Source organism: Camelus ferus, chromosome 20 (assembly GCF_009834535.1).
Source record: "Camelus ferus isolate YT-003-E chromosome 20, BCGSAC_Cfer_1.0, whole genome shotgun sequence".
Classification (NCBI taxonomy): domain Eukaryota; kingdom Metazoa; phylum Chordata; class Mammalia; order Artiodactyla; family Camelidae; genus Camelus; species Camelus ferus.
Window position 1 is genome coordinate 23,906,903 of NC_045715.1, and position 25,946 is coordinate 23,932,848.

The 25,946-nt window shown below is 34.9% G+C and overlaps 1 protein-coding gene and 1 long non-coding RNA gene across 2 annotated transcripts in view; both read right to left on the reverse strand.

Moving 5' to 3' along the window:
• SRPK1 (SRSF protein kinase 1) overlaps nt 1-25,946 on the reverse strand; it is a 71,759-nt gene that overhangs the window by 25,965 nt on the left and 19,848 nt on the right. The window contains 4 exon segments of the mRNA XM_032462931.1: nt 2,482-2,569; nt 3,676-3,763; nt 4,658-4,766; nt 5,838-5,956. Coding sequence (XP_032318822.1) covers nt 2,482-2,569; nt 3,676-3,763; nt 4,658-4,766; nt 5,838-5,956 — 404 coding nt within the window.
• Nucleotides 9,905-24,440, reverse strand: LOC116658258. Its single transcript, XR_004313547.1, has 3 exons — nt 23,827-24,440; nt 11,482-11,485; nt 9,905-9,914 (listed from the first exon to the last, which is right to left on the reverse strand). It is a non-coding gene; the product is annotated as an uncharacterized LOC116658258 (long non-coding RNA).

Consider the following 25,946-nt stretch of genomic DNA (forward strand, 5'->3'; position numbering starts at 1 on the left):
AATGGTCCTCAATTTTTTAGGATTAATAATTGCATTGGGGCTGTACTTTAAAAGAATCCATGTCTTTTGGAGATACATTCTAAAATAATTATGGATGAAATAATATATCTAAGATTAGCCACAAAATTGTCAAGAGCCATAGACAAGATTGGTTACGAGGTGCTATCTCCTGAAATGGATAATGGACGTGTGAGGATTCATCAAATTATTATTCTACTTCTGCACATACGAAATGTACCAAAACAAGGTATTTCAGAATGCAGACTGCTTAAACAAACAACCCCCTCCACCAGAAAACAGAATTTTAAAGTTATTCTCATGTTCCTAGCTTCAATATTAACTTTTACTTGTTGAGAAGCATTACAATTTGACAACAATGTTGTTTTAATTTGTAAACAGTGATATAAAAATGACCAAACATTTAGTAGCTTAAAAAACAAAAAGAATTGGGTAAAATACTAAAAGGATACATGCAAAAAAATTTTGTGGGAGATCATGTTAAAAAAAAAAAAGAAATCAAAGGGCTGAAAACTAATTAAGAGCCACATTTAGAGTGACTTACAAACAAGAAGCGCTAGCAAATGTATCCTAAAGACATAGCAGGTCACACAAGCAGCCAATGACACTCACTGGCTAATGTCAGTATCATATATAGACCAGCTGTCTTTCTTAATCCTTCCTCTCTCCTTACCACTCACAGAGGCAGAATGAACCAATTTAAACTGAAGTCTATGTATGGAACTCTCTAGTTCAGGGTCCTTCTGATACTTCAATGTGAGAAAGGACAGTGCTCTAGAGAAATGGTAGTATGCCTAGATACAAAGAAAAATACAGACATAAAAAAATAAATAAATCAACAACAACAACAACAAAAACAAAAAGAAAAATATGGACACACAGCTCCAAGCAGCTATGCCTGTGTTGTGAAAAGAGGTGAGGGGCAGGAGAATAACATAACCCACTGAACCTTAACTCAGTGCTCTGAGTTTTATCCTTTTCAATCTCTAGTAGCAACAAATACTGCAGGAGCCAAGATAGCTAGGAGACATGTAGGAGGAAGGCCAGAGAGAAATGGCTAAGGACAAAGGGACAAATGAATAAAACAGGACCTCAGTGGATAGAAACTACAGAAAAACCACCTGGTAACGTCTGGAGAATATCCTGGAACTTGAAATTCAAATCTACTAAGGTATTTTAATAGTTAAAAGGAAAAAAAAAAGCCTTCTTGCTTAGGGTCAAATAAAGGTACTCAGCATTACTGAGGAGACTATTCAGAATATTTCTACAGTTTTATTATAACCTTCTCAAATTAATACAGAAATTTGGCACAATGACAAACATTAAAAGATCAAGTAATAGAGAAACAGAACCTAATGGCCATCATGATACGCCAAACGTTTTCATTTCTTGGTTAGCCTTACTCTCTTAATACTTTGAAAACATGTGCACACACGCCCTCCCCCCAACAGAGTAAGTCATCTATGAAATGACCACAACAGAGAGAAAATGATCGTTTATAATGCAATGATTCTTATACAAATCTTCCTTAGAGATCAGGGATATATGATTTGTATCTCTCCCACAAAATAACTCACAACTAACTTCAGAATGATAGAAGCTTCATGTTATTACCTGTTCTGTCTCCTCTCTCATCCTCTCTCCTTGCTTCTCTGTTCAAATCTCTTACCATAGTCCATATGACACTAAAGAGCCCTGTGGAGCCTGCCTCCCTAAAAGAAGATCATCACTGGCAATTCAGAATGTGTGTTAAGAGAAGTGAAACATGCAGAGAAAGTAAAATCATATACGAAATGCCTTTCTTTATACTTTTTAAAATAGTTTATGAACAGGTAGTTTTAGAGTCTCTAATTCAAGTGGGAGTCATCTTCATCTTTTATTCTGAAAAAATCTGATAGGCCTTATTTATAAGCACAGCTGTTCCAATGCATATCACTCTGATACTAACTTGTGGGGGGAAAAAAGCTAACATTCCTTCCAATTTTAAAATTCTAAAATTCTACATCAAAACACAAAACAAGTCAGTTTTTTCATTATGACAGAATATGAGTAATCATACCTGTTTAGATTCTAAGCAAAACCTACACGCACAACCTCTTCAGAGTTGAAATAATAAAATGCATTAAATTCTTGTTTACCCAGTATTTATTACAAAAAATTAATTCAATTAAAATTTCTGTGCTAATTGATAAAAATCAGTAGAAACTTCACTTAATACAAGGCTATTTTCTAAAAGTTTCTTTTGACTTTGGTTTTAATTAGCCTGAAAAGGGGAAAAGTCTAAAGCCACAGCCTGAAAAATCACAACAAAGACAGACATCTGTGTTCAAAAGTTTACAATAAAAGTAATTTGATTATAGTTTATCTTGAGAAAAGAGACCAAAGCTATCTGCACAAATCTAATTGCTTTCTTTGAGATAGTTATTTCATGATTTGTTTTCAAATAGGTTCTTAAAAGGATACGTGTTCCATTAACTCCTGATATTTTAAAGTCATCTAGTAGTTGAACAACCATTTCTCTATTTGGATCATTAGGATCTGAATTGCGAACCTGTAATAGGGATGAGAAAGTATTTAGCAAAAGAGAAAGCATAGAAATAAACCAAGTGGTGGGGGAGGGGACACCTGCAGCAAATATAACAAAGGATTACTCCAAGAAAGAGCTAATACAAATCTATGAGAAAAACATAAAAACACTTCATAGCTCAAATACGCAAAGAACTTAATATAAGCAGTTCACAAAATAAAATACAATCAACAAAGACTATTGTTCTAATTCCATCATTTTGCTGCTCAAAGTGACTCCCAAATTAACTAACTGTGAGTTACGAGGCTAGGAGGAATTAAGGAGCTTTAGCAGGATGCAAGTCAACTACAGCACTAACCACACTGTTTATTCAGCCCAAACTGAACTTTTGGTGAAGGTTTTTCATAGAAAAACTTTCTCAGTGAAGGAAGTACACTGATTTACTTTTGGGCATAAGCTCCTTATCCTGTCACAGTCTGGCACTTTGAAAAGTACTTCCTTGGAGCTCTCCTGGTCTAATATCCTCACTTTACAAATGGAAAGTTTAAGGCTCAGAAAAAATAAAATGATGAGTTGAAGGATATATTGGGATAGAGCTGGTCCTAAAACTCATGTTTTTTAACTCTGAGTTTAAGCTCCTTCTACTACACTGACATCTCCTAATTTATAGTAAAACTGAAAAGTTTTTGATAAAATTTACTGAAGTTTCTAGGTAATAAAGGGAATTAATAAAGTACTTATTTTTATATTATATATTTTACAACATTAAAAAAAGCAAAACAGATGTTATGTATTTATTCACACAATTTTTCTTTTAACCACAGCAGGAAAGAAAATCATTCTTTGTGCTGTCTGGCACATAAACATACTTGATAAACATTTTTATTTATTTGCAAGGTTTTTTTTAGTGTGTGTAGGGAGAATTCCCATCACAGCATATTCCACCAGGTCCCTACCACATGCACAGAATGTGTAAGTATTGCCATCTTCTACCTCTTTAAGGATATTGGAGCTTCACAGTAAAAACTAGACATGCAACAGAATGTTTACTTGATATGTCTTAATTTTAACAATAAAACTTTAATCTTCATATAAAGCTTTGCAGTTCACACATACAATCTAATACTTACTGATTTCAGCAACCGGATTTCATCTAGTGCTGTTTCGGTATAATGCTCAGCACTTTTAACTACTTTCATTGCCACAAACTTCTTCCCCCTAGGAAACAAACATAGGAAATTAAGATTAAGTGTCCTACCCTTACTTTAGGAAGCTAAGATTTAACTATAACTGGTAGACGATGACAAAAGTACAAATATTAATTTCATGTTTCCCTGTACCCAAACACAAACTGCTTCTGTGGGATCACCTGTACCTGTTAATGGCACTAACTGCCCAAATTTTATTTACAGGAAGAAGAAAATCTGTTCTTGGGTAAAGTCACTCACCAAACACTTTCTCTAAGTTAAAATCTACCTTTGGAATGTCTCCCTGAATCCAAGTAAAACCATGAAATGGGGATAAATAAAGGGGGTAAACGCTACCAAACCACAAGTATCCTGTATATTTGTATGGCAAAAGCTAAAAGATTAAAAGCTATAATACTTTCTTCTAAGAAGCCAGAAGAAATACTTGTTGAAAACTGATAAAAAAAATTTAGTGCAAAGGAAGCAATTGCTGTCTCATCAAAGATAGTAGGTAAATGTCCAACATTAACTGCCTGTGGTTTTTATGTAAAGAAAAGTTTTAGACTATATGGCTGAGCAAATCTGTTGGGGAGGGGAGGGGGACAAGAAAATAATTTCACCTAGGTTGGTCTAGGATATCAGCTAAAAATTTAACTCTACTCCATGAGAAAAAACTATGAATGCACATACCATACGTTCTGTAACGTTTTGAACTTGGGAGTTCCAAACACCTTACCGATATTAATTTAATCAGCCTCGTGTCTCTAAAGTGTTTCTTCATGAAAGTCATTTGCCCAAGAACATAAAGATTATCAACAAACAAGATTCTAATCAAGAAATCAGTCTAGATCTAGACTGAAGGTGGAAAATCAGACACAAACATTAAGGAATCACCTAATTCTCTTGCAGGACCACTAAAACTTACTGAATATCCCATGATAACCACACTGTTGAAAAGTGTCCCCAGCCCAACTTTCGGATCACATGGTATCTCCCATTGAATAGATCTCCAATTTTCACAAGATGATAACCTCCTGGAAGAAACAACAGGAGGGAAATAGTTACTTAATTAGAAAGAAAAGGTATCTCACATCCCATTTTTCAGTATCAATACACCTTTTATCAAGTAAAAATGGTTTCTTCTAATACAATCAATTCAACAAAATAAAATTTTCAGTCAGCAACACAGTACTATTGAGCTCATATTATAAAATAATACCTTAAGAGAATAAGATTAATGATTTAGAGTGAAGCAAGTGATGCTTTGTAGAACCTAACACTTACTGAGAACAGTAAGTCATCCTCAAACAAAAATAAGGTTATATATCATAATATTTTTGCCCCTCAATAATCCAACAGGTTAATCTAGATACAGAAATCTATTTATAGTTGTAGTTTCAGGATGTTTTTTAGGAGGGAGATTAATGAATTCCATTTATTTAACTTTTAAAAAAAGAAAAAAAAAGGAACTGCTTTTCTAAAACACAACCCAACAAAACAAAAACCACAAAGGTCTAAAAAGGCTGCCAACAGTGGCAGAAATCAAAGGATTTTAACATCCATCTTTGCCTACTGAGAAGAAGAACCAGGTTCTCCTTCATAGTTAAAATACATTGTTATAGTATCCTACCCAAGAATCCCAGAAAGTTTCACAAAGAAACAGAAAAGATACCAGGCAACCTTATGACACAGTTTAAGTATCTGTAATTTCAGTTCAGTATGTCTTAGCAATCATCACTTTGAGAAAATTCAAGTAATGAAAAGGTGTTTTTCAAAAGCCTACCATACCAAATCTTACTGGTTACTTCTGTGTGATAGTGTTACAGATGGCCTTCATATTCTTTTTGCTTAATATATTTCTGAAATTTTCTAATGTAAATATGCACTATCATTTTTTAAGGAGAAAAGGGGTTAAAAACAGATTTAATATAAAACTAAGCTTTAATTAAGTCAAACAAAAAGGAAATACTAATTCCTATATTTAGAGAAAATGACACGATAAGCAGAAAGCATTATAACTGGTTACACTGGTAGATCAAACATTCAAATGAAAAACTGCATATACATGAATGTCTTACTTAGCATCTCCTTATTGAAAACCTTACCTTTACAATAATCATTGGGATCTTCTTGCTCATCATCATCAGATCCCAGAATTTCCTCTTCCTGCTCTGGTAGATCACTCTCAGAGTGGGGAGCAGAGCCTCGGTGCTGAGTTTCAGATCTAAGAAATAAGAGAAACATGTTCATTCCACATGGACAGAAGAAAACAGGAACAAGTAACAGATAATATAAACAGAATGTTATTAGTGGTAGACTAGCAAAACATTAACTACCACTTTATCTCAGGTAGGAAAATATCAGTTTTTAAAAAGTCAGTACACGATTAAATAAAATCCAGAAAATACATAAAAGAACAAAGGGAAAAAATTACTGGAATCTCAGTATCCAAACAAAACTGCTGATAAAACTATTACAACTTCCTCCAGTATTTTGCCGTGTTTTTATAAAACTATATATTGGTAAACACATACTTCATAAACAAATCTGTATCCTGTTTTTCTTATTATATTACAAACTTTTCCCCTCATCCTTATGCAGTCTCTTAAATTTTACATGTTCCCTTTGAAGTATCACCACTTACTCTGGTACATTCTACTAAGTTATACATTTAATTTGTTTCTAATTTTTCACAACTGAAAAATAAAGCTGCCGAGTATTTTTGGAGAATCTTTGGTCTGGACTTAGAATTATTTCCCTAAAGTTAAACTACCAGATAAAGATAGAAATATTTTCTCTACTTATAAAAATAACATGTGAAATGTAGGAAATTTGGAAAATAATTATTTTGTTTTAAAATACCTCTATTCTGAACATATTAACAATTTGGACTATTTCCTTCCAGTCTGTGTCCATGAATAGTTTTTAGGACTATTATGTATGACTTTTCTGAAAGGGTTGTGGTGAATTTCATCTCCAGCCACATACAGGCTTCTGGTATTTAAGTATTACTAAGTTCAGAAAACTTAAGCTTATTTGATAGGTAAAAATGCTATCTCATTTTATAATGCATTAAAAACTTTTAAATTAATTTCCTTTCTCTTCACACCTTATACCAAATATTTGAGCACTAAGAAGTTCATTCAGGAGGCAGAAAGACTTAGATTTGCATTCAGGCTCTGACATTTATTAGCTGCCTGCTTCATAAAGCTTTAAGCAAAGGAAGAAAAGTACGCAGCACTCAAAAGAATTTTGATTCCCATTTTTCAGTACTGTATTTGCGTTTTCTTCAACCTGTTTCATCAGATTGTTTTTCAAAAGATTCAATTTAACAGAAAAAATTTTAATAGTAAAACCAGTTACATGGGCTACTGAGACATAAGAAATACCTTGGAAAGCATTAACTAATGACTCAGATTTAGATTTCTGGTGGCCATTCCAACCTGCCTCAATTCTTGGTACTTTTTTGTCCCCCAGAGGAGACCAAAGGAGCTACAAAACTGCCTGATTCAATGTGTTCATTCTTAGTGAAAACATGTCTTTGGTAAACTTATTTACTATGGAACTACCTGGCCTACTTTTCTAAGTGGAAATAATGAGTCTGAATGAATATTCCCAAATTTATGATTAAGACAGGTTTCTAAAACAAAGGCTGATTTCAAACTTGTTGCCTTTTACAATTAAAATTGATTGTAAGAACTAGAATTCTGAAAAATTTGAAAAGTAGTGAAATATAAGTAGCAAAAACCAGACATGAAAATGCTGGATTACAATTCCACAAGTACCATAAGAGTAGTAAAGTTAAAAATTTATTTTTTAAAGATTCAAAATATATTTGGAAGCAAATATATTTGTAAAGAGTTGTTTTTAGTTATAAAACTGAACATTATAAGTATCATTCCCAGTTCAAGGATTCAAAACTGAATTATAAATTGCAAGTCACAATGTAAGATAAAAGTCTTCACCTTGACTATGACTGGTAAAGAAGAAAATCTCATCTTATTCTACACTGATAGAGAAATAGATCATGTAAGGGGGAAAAATCCTACTTTTTAACTTTCAAATTTCATTTAAACATATACTTAATTTATATTTAAGTATCAATTTTAAATACACATATGTCTTAAGTGTTCTGTCATCTCTGTGTTAGATGGCCTGTTTCCTCAAACCCACAGTCTTCCTCCATCTTGATTTACTCCATTTACTTCATTTTCAGAGTGCACATTTATCAGTAACTTCTGGAGAATGAGTGCATGGGAGGTATCCTTGACTGCTAGCCTGCATATAAAATAAACTGCTCTCTTGCCTTCTAGCTTTCAGTGGTGCTGTTGACAAGTCCATCAACAGCTTCTGAGCCTTAAAACAGGGCTCGCTTTTCTACCTGGAAGGTGCTTTTTTGTTTTTTATTTTTTATTTTGACCCTCATGTCCTTTAATTTTCTGAGTGGTGTTTATAAAATTCACCTTGCTAAGTGTTTTCTGTGTTCTTGCAAACTAGAGATTCATTCAGTTCTGAATTTCCTGTATTTCACTGAAAATTTAATCCCCTTCATATTCTCTCCTCTACTCTCTCTAGAACTATTTTTTTTTAAAGATACTGGATCTACTGGCTTACTTCATTAATTTTCTCATATTTTCTCTTATTTTATGACTCTAGTTTTTTGTTCTACATTCTAGATGTATCTTCCTAACTTGTGTTGTCTTTTAAATTTTGTATTTTAATTTCCCACATTTTGTATTTTATTTTTGCTCTTGAACAATTCCTTTTCTACACACTCCTGCAATGTTTCAATGATGCACTGTCTTCTTTTCTCTTAAGGATACGATTTATAGTTTTAAGTTTCCTTCTGATCTTTGTATTGTCTTGACTTTCTCAAACTGCCCATGTTTTACTAATGCCATACTTTTACACATGATGTTCCTCAACAAACTTCAGACAAATTAAAAAAGCCCGTGTCAGAAAAAGATAAAAATCCAAAACAAAAAGAAAAGAGAAATTTTGAGGAAAGAGAGACAGTTACTATTAGATAATGAGGATAAGATGAACACGATTAAAGAGCTCAAAAATCACTGTAACTGTGATTGATGGGTGTTATAAGAAAACAGTATAAAAAATGTGAAGAAATGCTACAGAAAGGAATTTCAGCTTATTGACATTTGAAACTAAAAACCTTCTTCCTAGGACAAAAAGAGTTATAAAATATAGTCTGTTCTTTTACACTCTTCATATCTATTTCATGCCTTAAGTATTTGCTATTCACGTTAGAAGAAAAAAAACTATGTCAGTACTTTAAAGCTCTCAAAGCACATCAAGTTTAACCCAGTACGTCTACAAATCACTTAATATAAACGGAAATGGACAACAGATCAAATTTTAATAGCAGTATGCTTTTAAAGGAGTTAAATAATTTATAACCTGATCAAAACACCAGTAATGCTAGAAACAGAAATATAGCTGGCTGTGGTACAGAACAGAGCCAAAGCAAAATTCTGGGAGGAAGGCAAAAAGTAGTGGAAAACTTGACAGTTTTGCTCTTGCTTATATTTCCAAGCTAGACTTGACACAGAAACTCGAGTGTGAACAGAGATGATAAAAGCCCAAGAGCATTTTCTCTTCTAAGGATCCTTTCAGCTCAAGATTCCATTTCTGGTAAATCATCACTAACCACCCAAATAAATAGTAAAACCAAAGTACCAAGCAAAATTTACTGAGTCTTTTGTAGCCAAATACTATATATTCATAATCACCATAAAGAATATGCTATTTATGAGTTTTCACTTAACATTTCATGAATTTATAAATTCAAATTAGCCACATGTGCTCCCCTGCTCCCTTGTTTTCTAAATAATAAGTAATGAAGAAATTCTTGTAGTTCAAAACAAAAACAAAAACAAAAGCACTACTACAAAGTCTATTACTGACTCACCAAATTGTTTTATAACCTACTAGGGTTTGAAGAACACTATCCTAGAAATTAACTTCTTTACTGAGATTTAATTCACATCCATAAGTTCACCAATCTAAAGTGTACAGTTCAGTTGTTTTAGTGTATTCGCAGAGTTGTGTAATCTCATCACAATTTAAATTTAGAATATTTTAATCCCTCACAGCCCTCCCAAATCCAAACCCATTAGCAGTCACTCACCATCACAGTCTTCCCCCAGACTCTAGAAACCACTAATCTACTTTCTGTCTCTGTGAATTTGCTTATTCTGGACCCTTCGTATAAATGGAATCATATACTATGTGGTCTTTCGTGACTGACTTCTTTCACTTGGCATAACGTTATTAAGGTTCATCCATGTTGTAGGATGTATGCATACTTCCTCACTTTTTATGGGTGAATAATATTCCATTGTATGGATATACCACATTTAAATTTATCCATTGGTCAGCTGATGGCCATTTGGGTTGTTTCTACTCTTTGACTATTATGAATCTTGCTGATATGAATGCCCTAGAAAAAGTATGTGCAAGCATGTTCACAGCAGCACTGTTTGTAATAACAAAAAGCAGGAAACAACTAAATGTCCATCAAGAGAAGAACAGGTAACCAAATTATGGTGTTCTGATACAATAAAATATATCTAACAGTGAAAACAAATAAGCTACACACATCAGCATGAATGAACTGCACAAACTTATATGGAGTACAAATAGCAAGCTGTAGAATATATACAATGCATCACTTTCAATCAAATGTTTAAAACATACAAAATAGCCAATACATAGTTAAAATGTAAAGAATTACAGAACAGCAACTAGTAGGTAAATAATTCCCAGAGATCTAACACACAGCACAGTGATTACAGACAAAAAAGCTGTTGTGTAACAAACATAAAACTTTCTAAGAGACTAGATCTTAACTGTTCCCACCACTAGAAATAATAACTATGATATGCAACAAAAGTGTTAGCTGACACTACACTGGCAATCATACTGAAATATAAATTTATCAAATCAATGTATTGTACAATTTAAACTTAAACAATATTTTAATTATACCTCAGTTTTTTAAAAAGCTGAGAAGAAAGAATGAAAAAAGGAACAACAACACAAAAGAAATATAGTTGGAAAAGTTTTCCAATTAATTTGAGAGCACTAGCATAACCCTGACATTCAAAGCAGAAAAGATTAACACACATGTATCCATGCACACACAAGTAGAAAACTACTGGTCAATCTCACCAATGAACTTCACACACAACTACTGAATACTCAATATTCACAAGCAGACAAAAAAGTATCATTCAAACAGGAAACTTATTGTTATTCACTATTTAATACACATACAGAAGAAAAATACAAAAACTACAAAGACATTTGATAAAATTCAAGATGAATTTGAGATTGAAACACTTAACTAGGAATAAACTGGAGAGAAACTCAACTCAGTTAAAGATGTCTATTAGAAAATAATAGAAACATTATACAAGTGTTCCACATTATACAAGATCTTCATTACAATTACACAATTTTATGGATACTTTTCAAAGTTGTACTGGCAATCTTAGATGATAATTTAAGGCAAGAAAAAGAACCAAAACTGTCCTCATTACAAAGTGTCTATTTACCTAGGAAATTGGAGAAAAGTCACTGAAAAATCAGTACATCCAATAAAGGGTTTTAGGGAAGGAGAAAACAAATTATAATACAAATTACAAAAGCAACAGTATTTCTACATGCCAGCAATAACCAATAAAAAATGTAACAGATAAAAAGCAATGTATTTACAAAAGCAATAGCAACAGCTCTAAAATCTAGAAACACACATGTCTGAAGGATATATGATGCCTTAACAAACAAACAAAAACAAACTACAGAATATTTCTAGATGGGAAGACTCAAAATTGTAAACATGTTAATTTTCCAGAAAGTAATCTATAAATTCAAAACAATTCCAATAGAAAGCAACATGGTATTTTGAAGAGTGTGATTTTGTAGAGCGTGACTGTAAAATCTTGAAAAAGGAAATAAGCAAAAATAGCCAAAAATTTTTCAAAAAGGAGAAATGATATGGGAACTTGTTCTCCAGATAACAAAATATAATAAACAGCTATAGTAATTAATCCTGGGAGCACTGGTACTGATTAGAATGAAATCTAGTCACGGACTCAAGTAAATATGGGAATTTAATATTAGATAAATATGGCATTTCAAAACAATGAAAAAAACATTAACTATTTATTATAATCACTGGGAAAACCAGCCTATTTGGGAAAGCTGATCCTTCTAAGAGGGAGGCAGGAATATCAGAGTGAGGAGATATGATGACAGTGCGAGGAAGGAGCCATGAGCCAAGGAATGCTGGGGACCTCTAGAAGCTGGAAAAGACAAGGAAATGGATTCTTCCCTAGAGCCTCCAGAAGGAACACTGTCCTGCTGACCCATTTTAGACTTACAACCTTAGAACTGTAAGATAATAACTTTGCATTGCTTTAAGCTACTAAATTCACAGCAGCTGTAGGAAACTAATACAGCAGTCTAGCATTACTCAAACTAGTAACATGCCAGTTCAAGAAAGCATTCAAATGCTCTATAAATATGTGAAAAGATTTCAAAACCAATAGTAACAGGAAAAAATTAAAAGATAATTTTTTTGCCCACTGACTTGGCAGAAATTAAAAAGCATAATTTCGTATGACAAGGATTTGGAGGGAGTGAATAGGCATTCTTTTATACTGTTGATGGGATTAAAACTGGTAAAGCCTTTTTGGAAGGTAATTTGGCAGTTTATATATCCTTCGACAAACTAAGTCTACTTCTGGGAGGTAATAATTATGGAATAGTTAAGAGCACAGATACTATTGAGGGGTGGCTGCTTGAATATGAATCTCTTTCCTGCCATCCACAAGATGTTTGATTAGGAGTCACTTAACACCCCAAGCTTCTCTAATGATTTATCTACAAAATGAGGATAGTAGTTGCTGTGAAATTTTGACATTTAATGTAATTAGCATAATGCTTATTAGTCCATAGGTAGTGCTTGATATACATTACCTATTGTTAACGCATTATAAAGTACACGTACACATCTAAAATAACTGTGTTCACACGAATGTGGGGAAATTGGAAACTCTGTGCATTTTTGGTGAGAAAGTAATGATGCAGCTGTTATGAAAAAGAGTATGGTGGGTCCTCAAAACATTAAAAATAGAGTCACCATATTCACCAATTCTACTTCTGGGTATATACCTAAAGAATTGAAAGCAAGAACTCAAAATTTTAAAGGATAAAGAGTTTCAGTTCTACAAGATGGAAAGTGTCATGGGGATGGATGAGGTGATGGTTGTATAACAATGTAAATGTATTTAATACCACTGAACTGTACACTTAAAAATGGTTATAAGATGGGAAATTTTGTTATGTGTATTTTACCACAATTTGGAAAAAAAAAATCAACATAGAAAAAAAAAAACCCCAAAACACTATGACTGAACTTGTAACAGTGCCTTGGCATGCTGCTGTGATGTCACACAATATCTAGATTCTAGGATCTTATAATTAAGCAGGAAATAAAGCAAGCAAACAAACAAAAAGATGGTCATCATGTTATTGTTAGTATAAAATAAATGAACACAATTTGTAATAAGTAGCAGGAGTTGAGTAATTCATGGCATATCCATATAATGGAGAAGTGCTATCAAAGAAAACTAAGACACACCGTAAGACTGTATCAATTTTGTAACTTAAAAAGCTGCCTGGGGGTCAAGCTTCCAAACAGCCTGAATGGAGGTGCTGAGATCCTCCCCTTAGGGACAGAGACAGAACTTGGTACCTCCTCAACTACTGGGAGCCATTTAAAAAATCTAATAGGCTGCTTGAACAACCACAAAGGTTTGAAACACGACAAAGAGTTGAGGCACAGTTAAAAGACAAGGTTCAACTATGTAGGCTCCAAGATTGGGACAGGAGTTTGTTTTCAACCAACCAACAGAGAGTAAAGCAGAATGAAGAAACAGGAATATGTTCCAAATGAAAGAATAAGATAAGAGCTCAGAAAAAAACCTTAATGAAATGAAGGTAAGTAATTTATCTGATAAAGAGTTCAAAGTAATGGTCATAAAGATACTCACTGAGCTGCAATGGATGAACACAGTGGGAACTTCAACAAAGAAGAGAAATGGGAGAGATAAAAAAGTACCAAACAGAAGTCACAGAGCTGAAGAACTGAATGGAAGAAGAGACTAGAGGGGTTCAACAGCAGACTAGAGTAAGCAGAATAATCAGTTATTTCAAAGCAAGTAGTGGAACTCACCCAAATCAGAGTAGCAAAAATTAAAAAGAGTAAGAAGTGCAGATAGCTTCCGGGGCTTACGGGACATCAAACAGACTAACATCACACTTCATTACAGGGATACCAGAAGAAAGAAAGGCAGAAATCTTGTTTGGAGAAACAATGGCTGAAAATTTCCCTAACCTCAGGAGGAAACAGACATCCACAACAATAAATTAAAAGGGTCATATCCCATGATCAAGTGAGGTTTGTTTCCAGGGATGCAAGAATTGTTCAACATCTGCAAATCAGTCAATATGATACACCACATTAACAAAATGAAGGATAAAAGTAATAATCTCAGTTGATGGGAAAAAGCATTTGACAAAATTCAACATCCATTTATGATTGAAAACTCCCAACAAAGTGGATACAGAGGAAATGTATTTCAACATAATTAAGGCCATATATGACAAGCCCACAATGACCATCATACTCAACAGTGAAAAGCTGAAAGCATTTCCTCTAAGATCAGGGATGAGACAAGGATGTCCATTCTTACCACCTGTGTTCAATATAATATTAAAGTCCTAGTCAGGGCAATTAGGCAAGAAAAAAAAAAAAAAGAAAGAAAGAAAACGCATCCTAACTGGAAAGGAATAAGTGTAATTGTTGCTATCTTGATAGATCACAAAACTACAGAATGGCACAGAATGGTTCATGCTCTACTACCATCTGTTTTAGGAAGGATTACCTCTTTTTAAAAAGCAACATGCTTTTTACTTACTAACATAACTCACTGAGTAGTTAGGGGAGCGACACTTTCAATAAAGAGACAAGCTTGACAATATGCTGAATTTTAAAGAAACTCTTTTAGATAATTTTGCAGGATCTGGGAAAAACTAGCTCTGATCTGCTGATCAAGTTCCTATTTTAGTTTTAAAGTATATGTACTTTGTGGGAAATATGTATGTATTTTATACCATGAATAGAGTCCTAAAATTGTGTAAAATAAGTTGATAACATGAATTATTATATGCATACAGTGAGGCTGCTTATTCTTTCATAGAATTAATGAATCTTAGAGTTAACAAAAATCTTTAGAACTCTATCCTAAGCCCCATTTCACAGATGAACATTCAGACTCAGAACTAAGTTAAGGAAGTATCCCAGGTGTAGGAAGTCATAGACTAGAACCTAGAAAATGAAATTTTGCATTTCAGCCAAATGCTTTTTCCATTGTGCTACCAAGAAAACAAATAAATAAACAAATCTTTATAGTTAAAAAAGCCCCTATAGGTAAAACACAAAATAATTATGGTTATAGGATAGAATGTAAGGTAATCATCCTAAGATGGTAAAGACAGAGGCAAAGGACAGAGGTGAAACAGAAGAGGCAAAGAAAAGGTCTACCAGCATTCTTATTTAACAAAGTGGGAAGTTAAAGCTTGCCTAGAGTTGATGAAACCAAAAATAGAGGCTGAGGTACCTCGAAGTTATGAAGTAATCAAAAGTGGGTCTAGACAGAAAATAAAAAATAAGGATGTGGAAAAACAGGAACCCTCATACATTGCTGGTGGAAATGTGAAATGGTATAACTACTTTAAAAAACAGTTTGTCAGTTCCTCAAAATGTTGAATAGATTTACCATATGACTAAGCTCTTCTACTTCCAGGTATTTATCCAAGAGAAATAAAAACATGTGCCCACACAAAAAATTTCCCATGAATGTTCATGACAGTATTATTCATAATAGCCAAAAGTGGAAACAACTCAAAAATCCATCGACTGATGAATGGCTTCCAAGTGGTCTCCTTGCTCCCAAACGTGTCATCTCTAATTTAACCTCTAGATCAGGGGGTCATAAAGACCTTAAAGGTTCATTACACACAGTGCTCTATGGAAAGAACTGTCAATGCTATGGAAGAGAACCTCGAAAGAGAGAACATCATGAAAGTCTAGAAGGATTAGGCCACTGAAGATGCCATCATTGTTATTTAAAAAAAAAAAAAAAGCCATGAAAAAAAATCAAACCTGAACAATAAATTTCTGTTGGAGAAAATTGTGTTCAGTTGTTGTGCATGAGTTCACAGGATTTATGACAGAGCCAATCAAGGAAATCATGAAAGACTGTGGATATGGCAGCAAAGTAAGGGGGTGAAGGGTTTTAAGACATGGATTTTGGAGAAATTCAACAGCTAGTAGACATAACAGAGGAATTAACAAAAGATGACTTGATGGAGATGAGTGCTTCCAAAAAAGTGGCAGATGATGAGGAAGAAGACATAGAAGAAGCAGTACCAGAAAACAAATTGACATTAGATCATCTGGCAGAAGGGTTCTGATTATTCAAGACTACTTTTGACTTTTTATGACATGGATTCCTCTATGTATCACTGAAACCAAAACTAAAGCAAACGGTGGAAAAAAGATTGGTACCATATAGAAACCACATTTAGAGAAATGAAAAATCAAAAAAGTTAGACAGAAATGGCCAGGTATTTCTATAAAGTTAGACCAAGCATGCATTCCCCTCCTGCCTCCTCTTTCCACCTCCTCCACCTCTGCCACCTGAGACAGCAAGACCAACCTCTCCTCTGCCTCAGCCTATTCAGTGTGAAGACAAGGATGAAGACCTTTATGATATTGCACTTCCACTTAATTAGTAAGTATCATGCTGTACAGTTAAACTTATCTGTTGTGTATGTGTGTATCTGTGTGAAAATCTAATAGTTGTACAGCAAGAACCATATGGGATATTTTTTGTCATCATCACCAAAGTATTCACTGTGTAGACATTGTGTGCAAGACTTGAAGTGGATAGCCTATCCTTACATAGGCATAAGAATTACACTACCCTACAGTATGCAGCTGCCCTCTTAATTGGAGAAAACTGTGTATCATCTATTACAAGTAAATTTTTTAATGCAACAATGTTTCCAATACCATGTTATGAATGTGACTATAATGTAATACTGTAAGTCATTAAAATTTTATAACAATTCATTCATTAGTGTATAGGCCAGGCTACCACTAAGCAACTGTATTGACTACACTAGGCTACCATAAAGCAATCATATTATTTTGTTATCAATACATGAAACATTATACCTGTAAATACACATGAACTTCTTTTTCACATTTTTTCCACTTTTGATGTAAATGTTAGTAATATGTACAACATCTACAGTGTTGTGTATCATATAATACTGGTATAGGTATGACAGACAATTCATTTCATAAATGGATGATGTAAACTTATGGTATCGATAAATATAGTACAGTACTGTAAATGTCTTTTCTGTTCCTTATGATTTTAATAACAGTTTCTCTCTCAATAACATTTTTCTTTTCTCTTAGCTTACTTTAAGAATACAGTATATAATACATATAACATACAAAATACATGTTAATCAACTGTTTGTCTTATCAGTAAGGCTTCCAGTCAACAGTAGGCTATCAGTAGTTAAGTTTTTGAGGAGTCATAAGTTAAAGCATTCATAGCAGCACTATTTACAATAGCCAAGACATGGAAAACAACCTAAATGTCCATCAACAGATGACCTGATAAGGAAATTGTGATGTATTTATACAATGAAATACTACTCAGCCATAAAAATGATAACATGCCATTTGCAGCAACATGGAAGTCCCTGGAGAATGTCATTCTAAGTGAAGTAAGCCAGAAAGAGAACGAAGAATACCATATGATATCATTCATATGTGGAATCTAAAAAAAAAAAAAGACGAACTTACATATAAAACAGAAACAGACTAACAGACATAGAATACAGACTTGTGGTTGCCAGTGGGGAAGGGTGTGGGAAGGGATAAACTGGGAGTTCAAGATTTGCAGACATTGACTGGTATGTATAAAATAGATATACAAGTTTATACTGTATAACACAGGGAAATATATTCAATATCTTATAGTAGCTCATGGTGGAAAAGAATATGAAAATGAATATATGTATATCCATATATGACTGAAGAATTGTGCTGTATACCAGAAACTGACACATTGTAAACCGACTACAACTCAATTTAAAAAAAAAAGTTAAAGCAAATTTTCAACTGGCAGGGAAGGAGGGGTGGATTCTTATTCCTAACCCTGACACTGTTCAAGCGTCAACTGTACATAGAAAGTACACAATGTCTGTTAGCCAATCTGTGGTTTCTCAAGGGAGTGCAGATGGGGTTGAAGATTTTAAAAATATCTTTATATACGTCCCTGTATTTTTATGGAGGAAGAAAAAAAAGACATATTACTCCCCTCTCTTGCCCCAGAACTAAATGTGAGTATCTTCTCACCCTTAGTGTAGGCAATTACTTCCTAAAACACTCAAAACACAAATGAAAAATTTGGCAGTTTCACATAAAATTAAACAGATATTAACTGTATTTCAGCAATTCAAATACTAAGAGAAATGAAAAGATACATCTACTCAAAAATTTGTACATGAATTTATAGAAACTTTACATAATAGCTCCAAACAGAAAATAACATAAATGTCCATCAGTGCAGAAGAGATGAACAAACTGAGGTGTATTCACACAACAGATTAGTATTCAGCAATAAAAAGGAACAAACTACTAATACATGCAAGAAACACGGAGGAAACTTAAAAGCATTATGCTGAGCAGAAGCTTGACACTAAAGGGTACACACTACATGATTCCGTTTATATGAAACTGTTGATCAGCCAAACTAATCTATAGTGACAGAAAGAAGCCTGGTGTTGCCTAAGGCCAGGATTAGGAGGGAGCGATTGAACCAACACACTGAAGTTTCTGCAATGATGAAAATGTTCTAGTCTTGACTGGTTCTTGCCTTTGTCAAAATATACTGAACTATACTCTTAGAATGAGCTCATTTTATTATTTGTAAATTGTACCTCAATAGGGTGATTTTAAAATATAGGCAGAGTATTCCCTCCTTTCCATTTCTAACATAAATTAAAGCTATCCCTAGGTTAACCCAAAACCAAGGAATTAAGATTCTCCTTGCTTACTGAGAGTTCTTGCCATCTGGTCACTGGCAGCCAACTCATAGCTTTTCACAAAGAAAGGTCTTGGTGTGGAGTGATAATAGACACCAGCAGCAATGGAGACAAAGCACAGTAACAGCAGCAGATCAGGAGCCCCTTAATTTGCAAGGGGCCCCACAAAAAACGGGGTGCTAACTACAAGAGCAAAAACGTGGGTCATCTTGGGTCATCTTAAGACCCTACAAAACATACACTTTCAGGAGGATACATCACAGAACAATTTTCCATACTATAGTTTTGAAAAATTCCTAAGTCTGAAATTCTACTGAATTTCTATGACCTCAGGGGTTCCTTTTAATAACACCTAACTGAAAAATTTTCTACACTTAACACTTTTTTAAAATTTAGTTTAATGTCTCGTGGTCACTTGAAATCCCTTGTGATCTCAGATGAATTCAAACAGCAGTAAATCAAAGAAACTAATTTATTTCTTGATTTTTAAGGTAAACTAAGCTTTATTATACTATTTTACTACTAAAATGCATTGTGCCACCTGGCTTACTTAAATACTATGGTAACTTTTTACTTATATTTGTTAACACATGTGATGTATACCAGAGTAACATTCCTGGAAGAGGAAATGCCAGGTCTAAGTGTATGTGCAACTTATTTTGTGATACATACTGCTAAATTCATCACCCTTCATAGATGGTGTGTCAAATTTATTAGACTGCTATTAGCAATTTAGCCTGCTTTGTCATTTCCTTTCCAATATTATGTATCATTAACTTTTTGTTCTGTACTCACCCTATGGGGAAACACAGAATCTCAAAAAATGTTGAAAACTCTGTAATTCAAGGTGCTCACACTGGTAGTTTTTCAAGTGAAAAAGCTGGGTAAAACAGAAAAATACATACACTGGCATACACACACATACACTCAAGTAGTTACTATAACCTAAAACATAGAAGTGAAGAGGCCACTTCTTTGCATATGGATATACTAACTCATGTTCCCAGTCACCTTTCTTGTAGCAACTACACCCTTATGTATACCCATATGTATCAACTATAATTTCTGGCTGGGGTTTCTTTAAGTGAAGTAAGAACTTGAAAATATCTGGGAATCCATAAAAAGAATGCAAAGGATCTCTAAGAAGTGATATGGAATGATTTCTAAGATACAGTATTTGGGGGAAAATGTACAGTGCAAAAGAACGTATACTTTTGTTATTTTACACATGTGTTAAGACAGATGGAGAAACAAATAATACATATATATTTTCTCATTTTTACAAAAAAGGATACATCAGAAATGAGTGAAATGGTTACATTCAGGCAGTGGATGGGAACAGGGTAAAGGGAAGAAGAACAGGAACAAACTTCCTGAAACATGTACAATGTTTTAATGACTAAAATGAGAGGGAAAAATGGTAAGGAGTTTGGCCAAGATGGCGAAGTAGGAAGACACTGACTCACCTCCTCTTATAGGTAAACCAAAATTACAACTATTTACAGAGCAAATATTGATGAGAAAGACTAGAATCAAGCAGAAAAGATCATCTACAACTAAAGGTATAAAGAAGGAACCACACCAAATTGAGTAGGAGGGGCAGAGCTGTGGTATTGTCAAGACCTATACCCCTGGATGGGCAACCCACAAACAGGAGGATAAATACAACTGCAAACGTTTTCTCCAAGGAGCAATGCGTCTGAGCCCCACACTGGGCTCCTCAACCCAGGAGGTCCAGCATTAGAAAGACCAGTCCCCAGAATGTTTAGCTTTGAAGGCCAGTGGAGGCTTACTTTCAGGAGACCCAGAAGGTTTCAGGAAATAGAGACTCCACTCTTAAAATGGCATACACAAAATTTCATGTTCTCTGGGACTCAGGGCAAAAGCAGTAATTTGAAAGGAGCCTGGGTCAGACCCATCTGCTGATTTTGGAGAGTCTCCTGGAGAGGCAGGAGGTAACTGAAGCTCACCCTGGGAACAAAGACACTGGCAGCTGCCATTTTTGGGAGCTCATTCTACCACGTGGACACTGGTGTTGGCAAGCACCATTTTATTTTTATTTATTTTTATTTTTATTGAATTATAGTCAGTTTACAATGTTGTGTCAATTTCTGGCATACAGCAGTTTTTCAGTCAAACATGAATATACATATATTTGTTTTCATATTCTTTTTCACTGTGAGTTACTGCAAGATCTTGAAAATATTTCCCTGTGCTATACAGTATAAACTTGTTTATCTATTCTATATATACCCGTCAGTATCTATAAATCTCAAACTCCCAGTCTGTCCCTACCCACCTTCCTCCCACTGGCAATCACAAGTTTGTATTCTATGTCTGTGAGTCTGTTTCTGTTTTATATTCAATTTGTGGGCTTTTTTTTGGAGGGGGGGGTTAGGTTTATATATTTTCAGAGGAGGCCCTGGCGATTGAACCCAGGTCCTTGTGCATGCTAAGCATGCACTCTACCACTTGAGCTATACCTGCCTCTGGGCTTTTTTTTTTTTTTTTTAATATTCCACATATGAGTGATATATGGTATTTTTCTTTCTCTTTCTGGCTAACTTCACTTAGAATGACGTTCTCCAGGGACATCCATGTTGCTGCTAATGGCATTATGTTGTCATTTTTATGGCTGAATAGTATTCCATTGTATAAATATATTACCATTTCTTTATCCAGTCATCTGTTGATGGACATTTAGGTTGTTTCCATGTCCTGGCTATTGTAAATAGTGCTGCTATGAACACTGGGGTACAGGTGTCTTTTTGAATTAGGGTTCCTTCTGGATATATGTCCAGGAGTGGGATTGCTGGGTCATATGGCAAGTCTATTTTTAGTCTTTTGAGGAATCTCCATACTGTTTTCCACAATGGCTACACCAAACTGCATTCCCACCAACAGGGCAACCACCACTTTAGAATCTTACCTCTAGCTTATTAGCAGGGGACCTAGCCCCACCCACAAGTCTCCAGTACTAGGCGGCTTTAACCAAGCAATCTAGCTGGGTAAGGACACGGACTCACCCACCAGCAGGTAGGCTGCCTTAAGACCCTTTGAGTCCACAGCCATCCTGGACATGGCCCTGTCCACCAGAGGGCCCAGGATCTGGCCCCACACACCAGTGCAAAAGCATTAACCCCCAGAACCCCAGTATCCTGTAGCCAGAACTCAGCTCTGCCCACCAGGGGGCCGACACCAGCCTCAGGACCACCACAGCCCCAGAGCCTGCCGTGGCAAGATTCAACACACCCACTGGCAGGCCAACATCAGCTCTGAGACACCTTGGGACCCTCAGGCAGCTGCCCTGGGCCCCAGCCCCACTCACCAGCAGGCTAACACCAGTTCCAAGATACCCTAGACTCCCCAGCCAACTACCTCAGGATCCAGCCCCATGCACCAGAGGGCCAGGACCAGCTTTAGAATACCCCAGAACCCATAGCCAGCCATGTCAGAAACTGGCCCCACCCACCAGCAGACTGACACTAGATCAGTGAACCCTACCCCCTAACCCCAGAACCTGACTCTGCCCACAGTAAGCCAGCATTAGCCCTGGGACTCCCGGGGCTCTGCAGCCAGCCACCTTATGACCCAGCCCCACCAACCAGACTGCCCACAGTAGTCAGCCTGCCACAACAGAAGGACCTATACAGCCCACATAGGGGGAACCCCTAGAAGACATACTCCGGTGACCAGAGGGGAGAGAGCACTGCTGGGGCACATAAGACATCTCCTATAAAATGCTACTTCTCCAAGGTTGGGAAACATAAACAAGCTACCAGATACATAGAAAAACAGCAAGTTAGATAAAATGAGGCAACAGAGGAACAACTTCCAAATGAAGAACAAGATAAAACCCCGGAAGAACTAAGTGAAGTAGAGTTGGGCAATCTACCCAATAAAGAATTCAAGGTAATGAATATAATGATTGAGGAACTCAGGAGAAGAATGAACAGAATGAGAAATTAGAACTTTGTAATAGAGAATTAGAAAATATAAAAAAGAACCTAACAGTGATGAAAAATACAGCTGAAATTAAAAAGTACACTAGGAGGAATTAATACTAAACTAGATGAGACCTCTAAGACAACATCAAGCATACTAACACATGATAGGGATCCCAGAAGGAGGAGAGAGAAAGGGGCAGAGAATGTGTTTGAAGGCATAATAGCTGTAAATTTCCCTAAACTGGGAAAGGAAACAGACATCCAGGTCCAAGAAGCACAGAGTCCCAAGCAGGATCAACCCAAAGAAGACCACTCCAAGAAACACTATAATTAAAATGGCAAAAATCTAAAGATAAAGAGAATATTAAAAGTAGTAAGGTAAAAACAAGTTAAATACAAGTGAACTCCCGTAAGGCTGCCAACTAACTTTTCAGCAGAAACTCTGCAGGCCAAAAGGGAGTGGCACCATATATTTAAAGTGATGAAAGGGAAAAACCTACAACCAAGAATACTCTACCTAGCAAGGCTGTTATTCAGATTTGAAGGAGAGATCAAAAGTTTTAAAGACAAGCAAAAGCTAAAAGGGTTCACCACCATGAAACCAGCTTTGTAAGAAATGTCAAATGAACTTCTCCATGTAGAAATAAAAAAAGCCACAACTAGAAGTATGAAAATTATGGAAGGGAAAAATCTCACTGGTAAAAGCAAATATACACTAAAGGTAGTAAATCAACCAAATACAAAGCTAGTAGGAAGGTTAAAAGACAAAGTAATAAACACAACAGGTAGTTAAGGGATACACAAAACAAAAAGAAGTAAAAAATGTCAAAAATTGTAATCATGGGGGGAGGGAGTACAAAAATATATATGGATTGCTATATGCAAACCTATGGTAACCACAAACAAAAATTTATAATAGATACACACACACAAAAAGAAAAAGGAGTCCAAATAACACTAAAGACAGTCATCAAAGCGTAAGGGAAGAGAACAAAAGAAGAAAAGAACAAAACTGAAAAACAATTAACAAAATGGCAGTAAGTTCATATCTAACAATAATTACTTTGAATGTAAATGGACTAACTATCCCAGTCAAAAGACACAGAAGAGCTGAATGAATATAAAAACAAGGTTCACGTATATGCTGCCAAATGAACTAAATAGATCTATATAGAACATTTCATCCAAAAGTAGAATACACGTTCTCTTCAGGTGCACATGGAACAGTTATCAGGATAGATCACACACTACACCACAGAACAAGTCAGCAAATTTGAGAAAATTGATGTACTATCAAGCATCTTTTCTAGCCACAATGCTGAGACCAGAAATCAACTATAAGAAAAAGACTGCAAAAACCACAAACATGTGGAAGCTAAGCAATACGCTACTAAACAATCAATGGATCACTGAAGAAATCAAAGCAGAAATTAAAAATACCTGGAGATAAATGAAAATGAAAACACCACAATCCAAAATATATGGTATGCAGTAAAAGTAGTTCTAAGAGGGAAGTTTACTGTGAAAAAAGCCTACTTCAGGAAACAAGAAAAATCTCAAATAAACAACCTTATCTTATACCTAAAAGGAACTAGAAAAACAAAAAAGTAATCAAACCCAAAGTTAATAGAAGGAAATAAATCATAAATATTAGAGCAGAAATAAATGAAATAGACTTAAAAACAATAAAAAAAAAAGATCAATAAAACTAAGAGCTCTTGGGAGGGGGGAAGATAAACAAAATTCATAAACCTGTAGCCAGACTTATCAAGAAAAAAAGAGGGGCCAAATCAATAAAATCAGAAATGAAAAAGGGAGTTACAACCAACACCACAGAAATACAAAGGATCATAAGAGACTACTACAAACAATTAAACGCCAATAAAACAGACAACTTAGCAGACATGGACAAGTTCCTAGAAATGTACAATTTCCCAAGCCTGAATCCGGATGAAATAGAAAATATAAACAGACCAATTACCAGTAAAGAAACCAAATCAGCAATTAAAAAAAAAAACCCACAAAAACCAAAAAAACCCAACAAACAAAAGTCCAGGACCAAATGGCTTCACAGGTAAATTCTACCAAATGTTTAGAGAAGAGTTAATACCTATTCTTGTCAAACAATTCCAAAAAATTTCAGAGGAAGGATGCTTCGAAACTCATTCTATGAGGCCAGCATCAACCTGATATCAAAACCAAAGATATCACACAAAAAAGTAAACTACAGGCCAATATCACTGATGAATACAGATTCAAAAATTCTCAACAAAAAATTAGCAAACCAAATTCAATAATACATTAAAAGGATCATACACCATGACCAAGCAGAATTCATCTCAGGGATGAAAGGACAGTTCAATATCCACAAATCAACAGATGTGATACACCACATTAACACACTGAAGAATAAAAACCGTATGATCATCTCAATAGATGCATAAAAAGCTTCTGACAAAAAACTCAACATCCATTTATGACACAAACTCCACAGAGCGGGCATAAAGGGAACATACCTCAACATAAATAAATACCATAAATAATAAACCCACAGTTAACATCATACTCAACAGTGGAAACTTGAATGTATGTCCTCTAAAATCAGAAACAAGCCAAGGATGCCCATTCTCACCACTTTTATTCAACATAGTATTTGAAGTCCTAGCCACAGCAATCAGACAATAAAAAGAAAGAAAAAGGATCCAAATCCTAAAGAAAGAAGTAAAACAGTCATTGTTTGCAGATGACACTACACATGCAAAATCCTAAAGACACCACCAAAAAACTACTGGAGTTCATCAATGAATTTGGTAAAGCTGCAGGATACAAAATTAATATACAGAAATCTATTGCATTCTATACACTAATAATGAACTATCAGAAAAATTAAAAAACGATCCAACTGACCATCATATCAAAAAGAATAAAATGGGGGAGGGGGCTGGGAAGGGACAGACTGGGAGCTCAAAATCTGTAGATACTGACAGGTACATATAGAATAGATAAACAAGATTATATTGTATAGCACAGGGAAATACATACAAGATCTTG